Raw genomic sequence first — 19,352 nt, 5'->3', positions numbered from 1 at the left:
TTCCAGAAAGACATCAGATTGTAACATTCTCTGTTTCACAGAAACATGGCTCACTCTGGATATGTTATCAGAGTCGGTACAGCCACCCAGTTTCTTCACGCATCGTGCCGACAGAAACAAACATCTCTCTGGTAAGAAGGGCGGGGGTGTATGCCTTATGATTAACGAGACGTGTGTGATCATAACAACATACAGGAACTCAAGTCCTTTTGTTCACCTGACCTAGAATTCCTTACAATCAAATGCCAACCACATTATCTACCAAGAGAATTCTCTTTGATTATAATCACAGCCATGTATATCCCCTCCCCCAAGCAGATACCTCGACGGCCCTGAAAGAACTTCACTGGACTCTATGTAAACTAGAAAGCATATATCCTGAGGCTGCATTTATCGTAGCTGGGTATTTTAACAAAGCTAATCTGAAAACAAGGCTCCCTAAATTTTATCATTATATCGAATGCGCGACTCGAGCTGGCAGCACTCTGGATCATTGTTACTCTAACTTCCGCAATGCATACAAAGCCCTCCCCCGCCCTCCTTTTGGCAAATCTGACCACGACTCCATTTTGTTGCTCCCAGCCTATAGACAGAAACTAAAACAGGAAACGCCAAGCTCAATGTCTGTTCAATGCCCAAGCTCAGGTCTGTTCAACGCTGGTCTGACCAATCGGATTCCACACTTCAAGATTGCTTCAATCACATGGACTGGGCTATGTTCCGTATAGACAACAACATTGATGTACAGTGGGGCAAAAAAGTATTTAGTCAGCCACCAATTGTGCAAGTTCTCCCACTTAAAAAGATGAGAGAGGCCTGTAATTTTCATCATAAGTACACTTCAACTATGACAGACAAAATGAGAAGAAAAAAAATCCAGAAAATCACATTGTACGATTTTTACTGAATTTATTTGCAAATTATGGCGGAAAATAATAATTATAAAAAATATAACTTTTTGGCCATAATGACCATCGTTATGTTTGGAGGAAAAAGGGGGCGGCTTGCAAGCCAAAGAACACCATCCCAACCGTGAAGCACGGGGGTGGCAGCATCATGTTGTGGGGATGCTTTGCTGCAGGAGGAACTGGTGCACTTCACAAAATAGATGGCATCATGAGGTGGGTAAATGATGTGGATATATTGAAGCAACATCTCAAGACATCAGTCAGGAAGTTAAAGCTTGGTCGCAAATGGGTCTTCCAAATGAACAATGACCCCAAGCATACTTCCAAAGTTGTGGCAAAATGGCTTAAGGACAAAGTCAAGGTATTGGAGTGGCCATCACAAAGCCCTGACCTCAATCCCATAGAAATGTTGTGGTCAGAACTGAAAAAGCGTGTTTGAGCAAGGAGGCCTACAAACCTGACTCAGTTACACCACTGTGTCAGGAGGAAGCTTGTGGAAGGCTACCCTAAACGTTTGACCCAAGATAAAAAATAAAGGCAATGCTACCAAATACTAATTGAGTGTATATGTACACTTCTGACCCACTGGGAATAAATCATTCTCTCTACTATTATTCTAACATTTCACATTCTTAAAATAAAGTGGTGATCCCAACTGACCTAAGACAGTGAATTTTTACTAGGATTAAATGTCAGGAATTGTGAAAAACTGTGTTTAAATGTATTTGGCTAAGGTATGTAAACTTCCAACTTCAACTGTACATGAGGGACTGATTGGAATGTGGTATGTTGTGAAATATGATGAAGACCCTTATCCTGGTATTATACAAGATGTTGATGCAGAGAGCTGTGCTCTAGTCAAGACGATGAGTTGTGTGGGAAACAACCAAATATTTTGGCCAATGAGAGAGGACATTGTATGGTACCAACCAGAGAATGTGCTTGGGCTTGTCCCTCAGCCTCATCCAGTGACAAAATGGCATATGATGCTTGATGGCGCAGTCTGGGAGGAAATTTGCTATCTCGTTAAGCAATAGAGAGCATTGAGGGCTAAACCTAATCTTGAGTGAGCATACACCTGTCTCATGAGTCTGAATTAATAGACTGCAGCCAGTGAACAATAATTTGTTTAATGTCAACCAGTGTTTCCAACCTTGTACATGTATTTCTGCGTATTGCATTGAATGCCAATTTGTTTTCTAAAAGATGCTTTAACTTCTTGAGGTAAGTAACCTTTGTGTTTTGAGGTTTTGAATGGTGTGTTCTATGTCTTAAATCAAATTAAACATGTACAACTGTGATATTAAAATGTTTAATGGTCATTTTTTAAATCAGTTGTTTTATATGAAATGACATTTCCATCACACTCTGTCATTACCACAATACTAAGTCATTACCATCACGGTACATATTTTTGAGGAAAAGGTGTATTAAATTACAATTGATATTGATGATTTTTCCCAAAAGTGAACCTTGTATGCTTGTTCTTAAGATTATTTTAGAAATTATGTCAAATATTCAGATTTTGATGTAGTGAATACATGTGAGTATCATTAAGGCATATATGGACATTTAGACATGACAATGACGAATGTATATAATTAAGAAAACTTCAAAAATCGTTTTTTAAAAACTGACACTTTTTTAATGTTATAGAAATACCTTAGGAACAATTACTGCAATTTCCTTTTCAACTAAAATAGCACATTTTATGGCAAGTTGGTAATGACATTGAATAGTGTGGTCTCAGCCACTATTTGATCTTGTTTCCAGACAGAGTGAAGAAAATATTCAGATAGATAAAAATCAGTTTCAAGTGGTTTCAATTTCAAAACATTTAACATCCAAAAGTGCCTGTATTTGTAAAATCAACCATATATACACTTTCTCGTTCTGAACTTCTAACGCGAGTGGAATGGGTGTAGCTTCGTGACAATGATCAAGTGCAGCTGCTAACCGATTTGACAGCTCCAACACAGTTACTCCTCCGACACCGACAAAATATCTCTTAACCTGCTACATTAATCTTCCTAAACTGCTACGAAAAACTCACTTCGGTATCGAAGTGCAGTGAAAAGAGCGTTTCCCCCACAACATCAGTTATGCGGGCTTCGGGTGTTGTATATCGCCGGTTAACGCTTGATCTGATTGAATCTAGGCCTTATTAGTGGGCCAAGTAAACAATGGTGTAAGTGACTCTTGTCGTTACAGTTTTAGGCTCAGGTGCAAGCTGGTAAAAACAGCAGACTGCTTTTTGTATTATTTACACACAACCAAGGCTGAGAGGTTACTAGGTCAACATTTAGAATTTGTATTCCATAAACTTCACCACATTGTTCTACTCATTCATAGTTTACCTGAAATTAGAGCCCATTGCTCTAATGCAGAGCCTTATAATGAAGTGTCAACTTGTGTAAGCCTAAACCCAATGGAGTGCAATTAGGGGTCAGTCGGGGTTTCAAACTAAATCCATACTGCCACGTGTCTACCCTGCGCCAACTGTAACCCAAACCTGTGCTAAATTGACTTTATAAAAATACAAGTAAGTCACCTACCAAGCCACACACTTGACAAACATGAAATAGTTTAGAACGCTTTGAGTCAGGTATTAACAATAGGAAGACAGGTTGAGTTCCATGTACGTTATGAAGAGAGATGCTTAGGACTGACATAGACAGGATCATTTTAAGTTCACTTGAGCATTAAGATTAAGTGTTATTTTTGAGTCATCTTTTTTGAGTCCATAAGAAAACCCAATTGGACAATTCAAATCCACTTATTATCGGATTTTCCTCTCCAGAGCAGTTGGCGATCTGTTAGTGGTTCTCTCAGGCAGCACCAGTCTAATCCTTCTGGGTGAGCCTTCTGCTGAGGACAGGTACTCCTGTAGAACAGGGGCAACTGCGGGGTTCATACTGTTGTTGTTGGAGAAACTCTCTACATTTAGTGAGCCTGGATCTGAACTAGAACCCTGATCAAGCTGAGAGATATTCTGCCCATTTAGTGATCCAGGATCCTGGGCAAGCTGAGAGATATTCTGCCCATTTAGTGATCCAGGATCCTGGGCAAGCTGAGAGATATTCTGCCCATTTAGTGATCCAGGATCCTGGGCAAGCTGAGACATATTCTGCCCATTTAGTGATCCAGGATCCTGGACAAGCTGAGAGATATTCTGCCCATTTAGTGATCCAGGACCCTGGGCAAGATGAGACATATTCTGCCCATTTAGTGATCCAGTATCCTGGGCAAGCTGAGACATATTCTGCCCATTTAGTGATCCAGGATCCTGGACAAGCTGAGAGATATTCTGCCCATTTAGTGATCCAGGACCCTGGGCAAGCTGAGAGATATTCTGTCCATTTAGTGATCCAGGACCCTGGGCAAGCAGAGTGAGATCTCTCACTCTTTGGGGTACTGGAAACTGGGCTGGCTGAGAGCTAATCATGGCCCCCTGGTTGGAGTTGCCTCGAATTGACTGTGACAACAGCTGAATCAGCGGATTTACAGGTGAGCTCCTTGCATTGTCTGTATGTAGTGGGGATGTGGGTGGGATGTTAGTCAGTAAAGATGGCGGACCTAAACTGCCTCTACTCAGACTTTGAGCCTGTGAGTTGCCACCATAAATGGTGTTTGGTGCAACAGTGTTTTGTAATAGTATAGAGTTTCCTCCCTGGACAGCAAGGTTACTGTAACTGGATGTCCTTTCCATTCCTTTGAGGGGCTTTGCTGCTGACAGTTGTGGGCTACTCAATGTCCTCTGAAGAGTCACTCCATCGCCTAGGTAACCGGGGTGTTGGGGCACCTCAGGGATCGGTGCTTGGCCCTGTCCATTTCTGTATTGTTCCACCTGTTGCCCATTGGCTGAACTCCCACCCGCTCCATTGATGTATGACTGGTAAGGACTCACATTACTTGGTATAGGTGCTCCACCAGAGACCTCTGTTTCTCCTCCAGTTTTATTTTGTGTGACGTCAATTTTCTGATCTGGATCAGCTCTACTCTTCTTGGAATGGTCACTATTCGAGCCCTCCTGATGTTTTGATTTTGAGTTAGTCTTTTTTTGCTTGGAGGATGCATTGTTTTCCTGTGGCACTGGATCTTCTTCCTCTTGATCTTCATTATCATCAGTTTCTTTAGACTTGCTGGTGGTAGATTTCTTTTTGGATGACTGATTAGCTTTGTTTTTGTGAGACGAGTTTCCTTTATTGGATTTGTCTGTTTTTTCTTTAGACTCTTTGGCATCTTTACCCGTCATTTGCAGTTGTTTTCGGTTCTTGGAGTCAGTTATTTCTCTATCGCCCTGTTCTAGTCTCTTGTGGCTGTTTTTCCTTGGATGGACCTTGCTTTTCTTAAGAGGGTTAAGGTTGAGCTTCACTTTTAGTAAACCATCTGACTGGGCTTTATGTTTATGCCTTTTGGAGAGGTCCTCTCTTTTAAGACCATTACTCCTCACAGATCGTCCAATGCTTTCATAGCTCAGGATCTGTTTATCACCATTTTCCACTTTCCTAGAACTTTTAATCCTGTCATGTTTATCTTCCCTGTCATGGTTCATCCTTTGTACATCAACGACATGCACTCCAGATCTTTCCAAGTCAAAAGTCACACTCCTCTGCTTGCTTGCATAGATATCCATATTAGACTGGTTGCAGTTCATGCTCCTTCGGTTGTTTAGCCTTGTAAGTGGGTTGTGGTTGGGAGAACCATCAAACCCAGCAGATTCTCTTGCACTGATGTCATACAATACATCTCTGACTTTCTCCCCTGGCTGTCCATACTCATAGGTTCTGTAACAGTTCACACAGCTGACGGTTTGGTGTTGACAGTCAGGTACAGTTCTACCATGCTCTGATTGGAAGTCCATTTTTGACAGTCTGTTGTCAAGGCCTATGTGATTTCCAGGTCTTACCATCTCATCTTTTAGACTTTTATGTGTAGGCATGTTTCCATGTGCGGGCATGTTTCCATGTGCAGGTGAATAGTAACTCCTGCCACCCAATAGCTGGTTGTTGCCATTAGAACCATCATGGCTTTTTATATTTAAACTCTGCTGGTGATAGAGTAACTCCTCCTGACTAAGAATATGGTTGCTCTGACCCTGTGGTGGCCCGACCAATGACCTTAGATCTGTGAATGACAACAGGGAAAGAGAGTTAGACATCTGCAGTGTGTGTGTGTGTCTGCATATAGTCTCATCACTGATCCTAATCAGTCTGTGCAGTGAAATATTAAATCAAAACATGCTCACCTTGTGTCTTTGATATCAGTGTTTGTTGGGGCACATGTCTCTTCCTCTCATCGCTCTCCTCTGTCATGGCCAGACTCTCCATCTTGTTGGGCTGGCCTCCTTGTCTGACCATGTGCAGGGCTGCCCCCAAGTGTCCTTCTCCTACCCCCTGTTCCATTGCAGACCCACTGACTGCAGGGCCACAATGGGGGCATGTAAAATGGCCACCATCTTTGCCTATTCTCAGGTCAAACATGGCTCTCTCCCTGTCCCAAGGCTGAAGGTGGCTATTGGGAATGATCAACTTGGTTTCCAGTCCCATTTGAGCCATACGTAGAGCCTCATTCTCCCTGCTCAGATCCCACTGGGTGACTGTTTGGGTGGGAGCTGTCCTCCCATTCTCATCCTCCTCAGCTCCAGTCCTGTCTCTCAAGACCTTCAGGCTCTTGTTCATCCCCAGTTTGCAGTAAACGATGTACACCACAGCTAGGGTGAGTCCAACGCCACCTGTACATTATTAGCATAGTTATGAGTTACAGCCGACTGACCTAAGCTTTATGTATGGGGATAAAATGATAAAAACACTCTTTACTTTAATTGTTGATACACTTTACGGAGTTGCATGATACAGAAGTCACATTGTCCTTTACAATTTCATATATTTACCACTATTTGAGTAGAGAAAAGTTACGTGTGGTTAGAAAGTGGCCATGGAGGATCTAGTTTCTGAGGTACTGACCAGCAAAGCAGAAGGCTGCAGCCAGAGCCAGGTCTCTGGTATAACGCTGAGAGGAGATGACGTTCTTAGCCTCAACCTGCACTGTGATGTTCTGATTTGTTGGAACACAGTTGGCCTCTGTCAGCTCCAGCACAGTCTTCACTGCCGGGTTGTCAGCACTCACACACACCATCCTACGCCCGTTGAACAGTACCTGAACAAGAATGTTATTATAGTAATCATATTGTTACAATGATAACAACACACATCTACATAGCACCTTTTATACAATATAGTTTATATACCATATATACCATATACCATAAAGCACCTTTCTTGTAATACTTGCAGGCAGCCAAAATATGTGTTAGCCCTAATTCAAAATAATAAAACATATTGGTAAAAAAAGGAATACAATAAATCAAAGTATAAAAAGAAAACAAGAAAAAAAGCTCAAACGAGCAACAGAAGATAACCTTATCCGGAGCCTCCATATAGCTGGTGAGGAAGGACGCCAGCTTCCTCAGCTCACATGTACAGTTCCACCAGTTTAGTTCCAGGTTCAGACTAGACATCCACGATAGGTACGAAAACACCTCTGGCGGGGCGCTCCGGAGCTGATTCCTGGACAGATCCAGACTACGCAGCCCCAGCAGGCCCCGGAAGCTATCCTTCCCCAGGTAGGTGATCAGATTATCGGACAGATCCAAGGTCTCCAGCCCCTGGAGGTCTGCCAAGGCAAAGGTGGTGGCATCCAGCCTGGAGAGGCGGTTCCCTTCCAGCTGCAGCGTCCGCAGGGCCCCGGTGGCATGGAACCAGGAGCCGTTGACATCCCCGAGGGCGTTGTTCCCAAGCTTGAGGATCTCCAACCTGGGCAGCCAGGAAAAAGTGTCCTTCCCCAGGGCCTGGCTGGAGAGGTGGTTGTGGTCCAGGAGGAGGGTGTGGAGGACGGTGAGGTTCTGGAAGGCGTCGTGGGTGATGGTGGTGATGGCGTTGTGGCTGAGGGACAGCACGGTCATGCTGGACATGTCAGACAGGAAGTGGCGGTCCACGGACACGATGGTACCGTCGGTCAGCATCAGGGCCTTGGTGGTCTCAGGGGCCTCTAGAGGTGGAAGAAAACACAAACCTGGTTGTCAATCATTACTGCTTTAATAGGGCTGGCTACACCGATAGGTGTTGGCACAAAGAGTCAGTGTCTTTATGATAGCCATAAGCTAGTGTGGAACAAGACATTCCAACAAATCTTGTTCAAATGAATGCTATCATAGATCATTAGTAGAGGATGATATTTCTTAATCTCAACTCGGCAGTCAATGCTCCTTCTTACCTAGGATGTTGGAGAGCTTGTAACAGATGACAGTATCTTCAGAACACACCACACAGGAGGCTGGACATGAGGAGAGGCTCTGGGTATGTGTGATTGACAGCATCAGCATCAGGAGAACACCTGGGTTTCACCAAGGGGACACACACACAGCTGGTTAGCTTTAATCCAATACCTAAACAGCATGTGTAGAGAGAATATACCTTTCGTGTGTTGAATATTGACAAATCGGTGTTGAAATGTTACGGTAGACATACTTCTCATGGTTTGTTACTGGCCAGGCTGCATGGTGTGTTGCCTCTCCCATGTAAGTGGTCTCAGGGCCTCATCATCTTGTCTCAACTCCTTCCCATGTCTGGTCATACTGCTCCTACAGATATAAAAACCATAGTCTAATTTTTTTACTTAAAAAAAAATAAAAACACATTCAGCTCAGTAACATTTTTATTTATTTTCACCTTTATTTAACCAGGTAGGCAAGTTGAGAACAAGTTCTCATTTACAAATGCGACCTGGCCAAGATAAAGCAAAGCAGTGCGACACATACAACAACACAGTTACACATGGAATAAACAAACAAACAGTCAATAATACAATATAAAAAGTCTATATACATTGTGTGCAAATGAGGTAGGATAAGGGAGGTAAGGCAATAAATAGGCCATAGGGCAAATTAATTTCAATATAGCAATTAAACACTGGAGTGATAGATTTGTAGAAGATGAATGTGCAAGTAGAGATACTGGGGTGCAAAGGAGCAAAATAAATTAAATAAATAACAGTATGTGGGATGAGGTAGTTGGATGGGCTATTTACAGATGGGCTATGTACAGGTGCAGGGATCTGTGCACTGCTCTGATAGCTGGTGCTTAAAGCTAGTGAGGGAGATATGAGTCTCCAGCTTCAGTGATTTTTGCAGTTCGTTCCAGTCATTGGCAGCAGAGAACTGGAAGGAAAGGCAGCCAAAGTACGAATTGGCTTTGGGGGTGACCAGTGAGATATACCTGCTGGAGCGCATGCTACGGGTGGGTGCTGCTATGGTGACCAGTGAGCTGAGATAAGACGGGGCTTTACCTAGTAAAGACTTATAGATGACCTGGAGCCAGTGGGTTTGACGACGAATATGAAGCGAGGGCCAGCCAACGAGAGCATACAGTTCGCAGTGGTGGGTAGTATATGGGGCTTTGGTGACAAAACAGATGGCACTGTAATAGACTGCATCCAATTTGCTGAGTAGAGTGTTGGAGGCCATCGCCTTAGTACTTTGCCCATTTAGCTTGTGTTGCTAGGAGACCAAACAAACTGGGTGGAAAGTAATGGTAACAATCGGAGATGAATGAAACATGCATGATGACCCCCCCTGGACTCTTTTCAGTTCACCCATGTTACCTATGAGTTTTTATCTGAGTCATACAGTTGAAGTCAGAAGTTTACATACACCTTAGCCAAATACATTTAAACTCAGGTTTTCACAATTCCTGACATTTAATCCTAATAAATCCTAATTAATCCTAATAAAAATTTGTCTTAGGTCAGTTAGGATCACCACTTAATTTTAAGAATGTGAAATGTCAGAATAACAGTAGAGAGAATGATTTATTTAAGCTTTTATTTCTTTCATCATATTCCCAGTGGGTCAGAAGTTTACATACATAATTAGTATTTGGTAGCATTGCCTTTAAATTGTTTAACATGGGTCAAATGTTTTGGGTTCTCATCCACAAGCTTCCCACAATACTTTGGGTGAATTTTGGCCCATTCCTCCTGACAGAGCTGGTGTAACTGAGCCAGGTTTGTAGGCCTCCTTGCTCACACACGCTTTTTCAGTTCTGCCCACAAATTTTCTATAGGGTTGAGGTCAGAGCTTTGCGATGGCCACTCCAATACCTCCAATACCAATACCTTAAGCCATTTTGCCACAACCTTTGAAGTATGCTTGGGGTCATTGTCCATTTGGAAGACCCATTTGCGACCAAGCTTTAACTTCCTGACTGATGTTTTGAGATGTTGCTTCAATATATCCACATAATTTTCTTTCCTCATGATGTCATCTTTTTGTGAAGTGCACCAGTCCCTCCTGCAGCTAAGCACCCCCACAACATGATGCTGCCACTCCCGTGCTTCACGGTTGGGATGGTGACGATGGTCATTAAGGCCAAACAGTTCTATTTTTATTTCATCAGACGAGGACATTTCTCCAAAAAGTACAATCTTTGTCCCTATGTGCAGTTGCAAACAGTAGTCTAGCTTTTTTATGCCGGTTTTGGAGCAGCTTCCTTGCTGAGCGGCCTTTCAGGTTATGTCGATATAAGACTCGTTTTACTGTGGATATAGATACTTTTGTACCTGTTTCCTCCAGCAGCTTCACAAGGTCCTTTGTTGTTGTCCTGGGATTGATTTGCACTTTTCTCACCAAAGTATGCTCATCTCTAGGAGACAGAAGGCATTTCCTTCCTGAGTGGTATGACGGCTGAGTGGTCCCATGGTGTTTATACTTGCGTACTATTGTTAGTACAGATGAACGTGGTACCTTAAGGCGTTTGGAAATTGCTCCCAAGGATGAATCAGACTTGTGGAGGTCAATCATTTTTTTTCTGAGGTCTTGGCTGATTTTCCCATGATGTCAAGCAAAGAGGCACTGAATTTGAAGGTAGGCCTTGAAATACATGCACAAGTACACCTCCAATTAACTCAAATGATGTCAATTAGTCTAGCAGAAGCTTCTAAAGAAATGACAACATTTTCTGGAATTTTCCAAGCTGTTTAAAGGCACAGTAAACTTAGTGTGTGTAAACTTCTGACCCACTTGAATTGTGATATAGTAAATAAGTGAAATAATCTGTCTGTAAACAATTGTTGGAGAAATGACTTGTGTCATGCACAAAGTAGATGTCCTGACCGATTTGCCAAAACTATAGTTTGTTATCAAGACATTTGGGAAGTGGTTGAAAAACAAGTTAATGACTCCAACCTAAGTGTATGTAAACTTCCGACTTCAACCGTGCATAGAATAAACATTATCCACATCAAGTCTTACCTGCAGGCCTAAATGGACCAGAGAATCCAACCATACACCATCAATGACCATCCACATATCAGCTGCGAATCTATTACAGGTGAATACATTACCTCTACAACCAGTCCAATATAACATCATAAGCACTCATTGTGCTTCAACATTTCGATGTTGACCAGCCCAGGTTACGGTAGTCACTTCTACTGTTTCACAGTCAACTGTCTGTGTTCGTATTAGAGAGGCTGGGTAAGGTTACCTGTGCTTCTCTGAGCATGCTCAGTTCGCAGGGCTGTTACCTGAGATGGCACCGGATGGGACGATGTCACACTCACTCCTGACTTAACTTGTGCTTTTGACAGAGGTAAAAGACTGCACACTTCAACGCTATTATTTAATCTGGAAAAGGAGGCATTCCCTTTGTAAAATATTACAAAAATGGCATTCAATTAATTTCACAACAACAACAAAAAATCTTGTTGACCCAATGCATTGAAATGACAACAACTTGGTTTAGAAATGCACATGATTAATCATGAAGATCACCGAAAGTGAGCCACACCATCTTTGTCTGTGGCAAGATTTTAAGCAATTTTAATCCCATATGCATGAAACACATGTAAAGTAATCAGAATTTCATCCCAATGTAAATCAGTAACATTTCACAGTAATCCTACAGCTGTTCCATTCACATGGTCAGTACCATCTTCCCAGAAGCCCCAGGGCAGTCTATGATGTCAATATGGGCCTGGGAGGCCATGTCCAGGGTGTACTGTTTTCCGACAGCAGGCTTCAGCCAACCAGCATCCATCCCTGCAAACAGGGCCGCGGCACACTCCGCTTTCTCTTCCTGTAGAGACAACAGAAGATACACTAACATTCAAAAATGTAGGTCACTTAGAAATGTCCTTGTTTTTGAAGATTTATTTTTTTTGTCCATTAATTAAAAGAATAACCTTAAATTTCTCAGAACAAGAATAGACTGACGAGTTTCAGAAGAAAGTCCTTTGTTTCTGGCCATTTTGAGCCTGTAATCGAGCCCACAAGTGCTAATGCTCCAGATACTAAACTAGTCTAAGGAAGGCCAGTTTTATTGCTTCTTTAAATTAGCACAACAGTTTTCAGCTATTCTAACATAATTGCAAAAGGGTTTTCTAATGATTAATTTATGTTTTAAAATTTTAAACTTGGATTAGCTATCACAACGTGCCACTGGAACACAGGAGTGATGGTTGCTGATAATGGGCCTCTGTATGCCTATGTAGATATTCCATAAAATACAGCTGTTTCCAGCTACAAGTCATTTACAACATTAATGTCTACAATGTATTTCTGATCAATTTGATGTTATTTCAAATGGACAAAAAAAAAAGTGATTTTCTTTCAAAAACAAGAACATTTCTACGTGATCCCAAACTTTTGAAGGGTAGAGTATTATTTACACTACAGAATGTATGATTTATAGAACGACCACTGTCTGAACCTATATATTATACTAGGAATCTAGACTCTTACAACAGTAGCACAGGGTAAGGCAACACCAATGATGCTGGACTCTTTGGCCATGGTGTCTCGAGGGTTGATTTCAATGGGGCCTCTACTGCCAACAACCTAAACAACAAAAGAGGAAAACTGAGTAAGAATTAACAATGAATAACCAATACATATTCAAAACAGTGGCTCTAAAAGTCTAAAATAAATTACACATGCTAATGTGACATATACCGACCGTCACTCTCCCCCCGTAGGCCAGCATCTGCAGGTCATTGCTGAGGTTCACATTAGACAGCATCTCCACAATCACATTTACTCCTTGCCCCTTGGTAGCATCCTGTAAAAAACAATTGCCCAGACATAACTCATTAAGACAACCTGTGTTTATAAAAGCGTCACCCCAGTTCTTAACCTATCCTAGGCTAACATGTTACAAATTTGAATCTTTTTTATCTGTAATAACAAGTGTTTTATTTGACCCCCCCTGGTTTAGCAGCTAATCGGTGTCAAAGTAGAACATAATAGCAGTCACCCACTGAGAGTCATACACAAAATGTCCTTAAAATGTATTCAGGTCTATGGAGACCGCAACTATGACTCCTTCCCACCTACCATGATTTTGCTAGTGTATCCTTCCTCTTTGTGGTTGAAGGCCTGGTGAGCTCCATTCCTCAGGACCAGCTCCAGTCCTTCTGCGGTTCCTGCTGTCCCCAGGACCCTCAGACCCAAGGCTCTGGCCATCTGACACGCTGCCACCCCCACCTGAAAAGATACACACCTCCAAGGAAAAGGCCACAAACACTGGGCCCTAGTAAATCAACCCCCCAATAATACTTGTCATTAAGCAGTGCAATAAAGGCAATTTGGATTCATTTGATCTTTATTAAATGAAAATGGGGGAACTATAGCTCAGACATTAAACAGAAGAGGGCATTGATCTTACCCCACCGCTGGCTCCATGGATGAGTACTGTCTCGCCTGCTTTAGCATGTGCTCTGGAGCAGAAGACACAATGGAGAATAAGACTCAAACACTCATTATACTGTACACACCCCACAATCAAAGACTTTATTAGTAAATAATAGACATACTTAATTGAACATCATAATCGATTGTGATGCTGAGTCTGTCTAACCATGTCAAATCCAAAGAACTCAACCAAAACATTGGTGTAGGACCGGTGGGCCCTATGCACTTATCTCCCTGTCTCCCTGCTTCTGCGCCCATCTTGTCATAAAAATAATCTGTTCAGAATTCCGTTCTCCTTAAACAAAACAAAAAAATGCTGGTCTCTTACTTATGGAAGAGAGCTCTGTATGCGGTGCAGTAGGGGATCCCAATGGCAGCTCCCTGTTTGTAGTCTAAGGGGTCTGGCAGGCGGTGGACACAGTCCTCAGACACGACAGTGTATTCAGCATACCCTCCTGTCTCTGTGGCGGTGGTGAACACACGGTCACCAGCCTGAAAGGTAAAATAGACCAGACTTCCACTCCAGCAACTAATGGTATAGTCATACACAAACTCAATATGAATACATTCACAGAATGACTACTCATAGTATTTCAGTCTATATAATCAAAGAGTGTTCAAAGCAAAATGTTGGTAAGCAATTACTTTCTCACAAACTACACATGCCGCATGCGAACAGTTACTAAATACCATCAGTGATCATAATGTTACTGGTAGCCTAGGGATGGATGGTACAGTAAGATCAGCACCTTTAAGAGTTGGACTCTGTCTCCGACAGCTTCCACGACCCCTGACACATCAGTCCCTGGAGTGTAGGGCAGGCTGGGCTTCCTGGCGTAGGTCCCAGAGCGGATGTAGGTCTCCACGGGGTTCACTCCACACGCATGCACATGGATTAGCACCTGGATAACACACAGGCTGTTTCATACATAGAGAACCTTCTGCAGAACTATAATTAAGTAACATAATAAAACTTAGAAAACAGCTACAGGTAGAAGTGCAATACAATATATGTAAAATGTATCCATTGTCCTTTGCACTTTACAGTTTGCAATAGTAAGTTACTAACGTTTTTGAATAATTGTATGATTTTTACCTGTTTCTGACCTGGATTTGGCACAGGTATGTTGGAGCAGAATTTCAAAACGGAAGGTCCTCCAAACTCACTCACTCGAATTGCTCTCATTAACTTGGGTGTTGTTGCCATCTGCACACAAATAGAGTAGCTAACTAACTAAAACCTTTACATGCAGCTTACATTAGCTGGCAAGTAGTAACGTTAGTAGACACACGAGTGGCTTGTGGACTTTGGACAGTGCAGTGGCATTAGCGAATTTAGCAAACGTTACCAAACGAGCCACTGCACTGTCTGGTTTCCTAGCTAACTTATCACTTCAGCAGGACATTTGAGTACAAATACTATAATGCTTCTAAAATACAACTAGCATAAACTTCATATCAAGGCAATAAAAGTCGAAACGGACTCACCATTTATGCAAGGAAGCTGTCAGTGGTTTCTGTCTCAAAATAACTATCCGCACGGTGGCGATAGCATGACATTATAAACATCCGAATTTGACACTCTCCGCCACCGTAAAACTCTTTTCTCGTTTGATACACATTGCACTTCATTCAAAACATTAAGCAGGAAGGGGAAGATGGCGGAAGTGGATGTTGAGTTCGAATCAAGCAGCGCGTCGGGCAAATTTGGCGACGCATAGTAGTATCGAAACAGGAACAAACATGAAATTGTCCAAGATTCCAGTGAAGGTTACGTGTGAATTATAAGGAATCGCATCTTCTTGGGATGCATGTGTGGGAAACCCATTTGAAGTGTCGAAAATGGTAAGGTATGCGCTTGGAAAGTGGAGTCTGTGAGAGTGACCAGGAGTGGTCTTATCTTGATTCATTATATTTCTGAGGAGCAGAGGAAGATTGCAGTGGGCCTCAAAATAATCCGGACAACAGAAGTTTTGAATTTTGGAGTAGAGCACCCGTAAAAGGAGTCATCTCAGGGGTGACGATGGATGTTCATGTTCAAAATTCCTGGTGTGGTTGTTGCCCGGTGTCATGTAAAACTCCCCAGCGTGAAATAGTTCCCAATCGTTTTGATCGTGTTCTGTTTGTGATGTCATGCTGTAAAAAGCGGGTATAATTTGTGGAATGTTCCAACAGGAATCTGTAACAAAAAGTACAGGTTGACAACAAACAACGCATACAAAGTAGCATGATCAATTAACATAGCTGCTGAATAGGCATCAACTCGCTACGTAGCGTATTCTTAATGTTTGTCCATAGGCTACCAGAGTGAGCACAGACATGTTTTTGAATAAGCGTGGTGAGTGAAAAACGTAATGAAATATTGCACTCCCCGGTATTTTATTCTGCCGCTATACATCTTTGGATGTGTTGTTTGTTGGCAACCTTGTAATGAAACAACCTCTACGAAGTTGTTGGAAAGATTCCCGTTTAAACTTCCACAAATTATACCCACCCAATGGGGTGTGCTTTTTGCTAGTTTTTGCATTATTTCAGACACTAAAGCCTGAAGTTTGAGCTTATTGCGCTTCATGTCTAATGCAGACAGCTTGATGAAGCCCAGTTTCTGGTAAGTCAGATAACCCTCCTGCTCTAGTTCTCATTGAACATATCAAACTCTCCAGACTAGTTTACAACATATCACAGTTGCCTTTGTATCCTTGCTTATATTGAAACTACTGTACCATGACATTTGGATTGACCTTCATTTGTTGCCAGAAAAACACTGCTGTGATTGTTAATGTTTAATTCTTTTTTACCTTTATTTAACTAGGCAAGTCAGTTAAGAACAAATTATTATTTTCAATGACGGCCTAGGAACAGTGGGTTAACTGCCTGTTCAGGGGCAGAACGACAGATTTGTACCTTGTCAGCTCGGGGATTCGAACTTGCAACCTTTCAGTTAGTAGTCCAATGCTCTAACCACTAGGCTATCCTGCTGATGTTTATTTCACAGTACACTGTGACAATAAATTCTGGCTTTAGAAACTCTGGATTAACTGTCAGCAAGAAGGGAAATATCATATTGGTTTGTAATTTAGTTTGTTTTTCATGTATTCATTCTTCTGTATGAAGTGCTTTACTGATATGCTTGTGTAACCGTGGTGGTTCTGTGTTTAATTCAGAGTGCATTCTCAATGTGATATCTCTACGCAGTCCAAAGTACCCATGGTCTGGAGGTTCAACTGAGCCACAAAGGTCAGGTCCTGGTCAAAGATTATGGATATACTGACAAGATACATGTCTCTCCGCCATAACAGTGGGAGTTGTTGTCCACAAAGTGGCACAGAGTGCTCTCTAGCTCCGCTGATCCTTTCTTTGGATTGGTGGATTACATCTCAATATTGTAATCCTTTTTTAAATATATGATTAGGGTTATTGACGTCAACCGCCTGTATTTTATGCTAATAGTCTCATCCATGAATATGCATAGCCACCTCGGGACAACTGTTTTTTTTTCTCAAATTTGCCAGGATGTCACGTGTCGTACTTATATCAGTAACAACTTAAGCATTACGAAACTTCTATTCAATCAAATAAACCTCACTTAGCAAGTAAGCTATTAATCTTTGTGTTGACCAAATTTGACAATCTCATTGACCTCCATCCAAAAATTCTGCTTGGTGGGCGAAACAATGAAAAATCTCCACCTGTTGGAGGGAGACAAATTTTCCGCAGAGTTCGGCCTCTCTCTTCCTCTCTCTCTCTGTGCTGGTGGAGGACTACATGCATTTTCTGATGGAAATAGACAATCAGAAAATGGAGGAAAATCTCAAACGAATAGAGGTCAATTGTCCATTACCAGCTACAGCAACTAGCCATATATCAATGTCTAAACATTTGATCAAAGTTAAGTTCATGACTTGATTTCCAAAAAGTGCTCTGAATTTATTGGAATTGAAATCTTCTCAGGCCTCAATGTTCTCAGACTCTCTGCTAACGCATGGCAAGCGGTACCGGTGCATGTCTGACAGCAACAGCCTCTTGAACAGCTTCTATCCCCAAGCAATAACACTGATAAATAGCTAACAAAATAGCTACACAGAGTTAACCTTGTATCTTTATTGACTTTTTATTTTTGTACTGTCTATGCATACTCACAGAGCCCTACACACTCACAGATGCACTCACTCCATCATCTGCTCACTCACACATAATTACACATACAGTGCGTTCGGAAAGTATTCAGACCCCTTTACCTTTTCCACATTTTTTTACAGCCTTATTTTTAAATGGTTTAAATAAAATAAAAAATCCTCATCAATCTATACACAATACCCCATAAAGAAAAATCTAAAACAGGTTATAGACATTTTTGCAAATGTATAAACAAATAATAACAGAAACATTTTATGTACATAAGTGTTCCGACCCTTTGGTATAAGACTCGAAATTGAGCGCATGTGCATCCTGTTTCTATTGATCATCCTTGAGATGTTTCTCCAGAGTTCCTCTGTGGCGATGGTAGAACCTTTCAGAAGGACAACCATCTCTGCAGCACTCCACCAATCAGGCCTTTATGGTGGAGTGGCCAGACGCAAGCCACTCCTCAGTAAAAGGCACATGACAGCCCGCTTAGAGTAACAAGATTCTCTGGTCTGATGTAACCAAGATGAAAAGCTCTTTCGCCTGAATGCCAAGCGTTACGTCTGGAGGAAACTTGGCACCATCCCTATGGTGAAGCATGGTGGTGGCAGCATCATGTTGTGGGGATGTTTTCAGCAGCAGGGACTGGGAGTCTAGTCAGGATCGAGGGAAAGATGAATGGAGCAAAGTACAGCGAGATCCTTGGTGAAAACCTGCTCCAGAGCTCTCAGGACCTCAGACTGGGGTGAAGGTTCACCTTGCAACAGGACAACGGCCCTAAGCACACAGCCAAGACAATGCAGGAGTGGCATCGGGACAAGTTTCTGAATGTCCTTGAGTGGCCCAGCCAGAGCCCGGACTTGAACCCAATCGAACATCTCTGGAGAGACCTGAAAATAGCTGTGCAGTGTAGAATGGCCCCATCCAACCTGACAGAGCTTGAGAGGATCGACAGAGAATAATGGGAGAAACTCCCCAAATACAGGTGTGCCAAGCTTGTAGCGTCATACCAAAGAAGATTCGAGGCTATAATCGGTGCCAAAGCTGAAAGTACTGAGTAAAGGGTCTGAATACTTGTGTAAATTGTGATATCTCCCTATATATATATATATATATTTTTTTTTAAATAGATTAGCAAAAATGTCAACTTGTTTTTGCTTTGTCTTATTGAGTATTGTGTGTCAATTGATTAGGGGGAAAAAAACATTTAATCCATTTTAGAATAAGGCTGTAACGTAACAAAATGTGGAAAATGTCAAGGGGTCTGAATACTTTCCAGAATGCACTGTATAGTATGCTTGCTTACTTATTGTATTCTTAATATTTCTTCTTATTTCTCGTGTTTTTTGTAGTATTACATTGTTATTGATTATTGAATTGTTGGGTTTTGAGTTTGCAAGAAAGGCATTTCACTGTACTTGTGCATGTGACATAAACATTTTACTTGACTCAAAACTCAAGCCTACGATTCTCTATAGTAAAAGCTTTTCATTCATCAACAGGTTCTATGAGTACCAACAGTCTGCTTTGCAACCAGCTGAACCTCAAAGCCCAACTAATGTCCAAGCAGT

At 41.9% G+C, this 19,352-nt stretch overlaps 1 protein-coding gene across 2 annotated transcripts; it reads right to left on the bottom strand.

Moving 5' to 3' along the window:
- Positions 1-11,573: 11,573 nt before the first annotated feature.
- cryz (crystallin, zeta (quinone reductase)) lies at positions 11,574-15,279 on the bottom strand. 2 transcript variants are annotated; one of them, XM_020463458.2, is made up of 9 exons: positions 15,145-15,279; positions 14,753-14,863; positions 14,406-14,558; positions 13,985-14,148; positions 13,631-13,682; positions 13,300-13,488; positions 12,923-13,024; positions 12,709-12,804; positions 11,574-12,043 (listed from the first exon to the last, which is right to left on the bottom strand). In XM_020463458.2, exons 1-9 carry the CDS (start codon positions 15,145-15,147, stop codon positions 11,882-11,884), a joined length of 1,032 nt encoding a protein of 343 aa, XP_020319047.1. In that variant the 5' UTR covers positions 15,148-15,279; the 3' UTR covers positions 11,574-11,881. The 2 variants fall into 2 exon arrangements, with proteins under 2 accessions (XP_020319047.1, XP_020319048.1); XM_020463459.2 differs by having other exon boundaries at positions 13,300-13,449.
- Between the last annotated feature and the right edge of the window lie 4,073 nt (positions 15,280-19,352).

The sequence above is a fragment of the Oncorhynchus kisutch genome, linkage group LG27 (assembly GCF_002021735.2).
Source record: "Oncorhynchus kisutch isolate 150728-3 linkage group LG27, Okis_V2, whole genome shotgun sequence".
Taxonomy (NCBI): domain Eukaryota; kingdom Metazoa; phylum Chordata; class Actinopteri; order Salmoniformes; family Salmonidae; genus Oncorhynchus; species Oncorhynchus kisutch.
This window is presented reverse-complemented; position numbering and strand designations above follow the sequence as displayed.

Bases quoted from the DNA above. Each gene is read 5' to 3' on its own strand.
- cryz (XM_020463458.2), bottom strand. The intron at 14,559-14,752 runs GTAAAAATCATA...TGTGTTATCCAG, and splicing joins CAAATCCAGGTCAGAAACAG to GTGCTAATCCATGTGCATGC. The intron at 13,489-13,630 runs GTAAGATCAATG...ACTAGGGCCCAG, and splicing joins TCCATGGAGCCAGCGGTGGG to TGTTTGTGGCCTTTTCCTTG.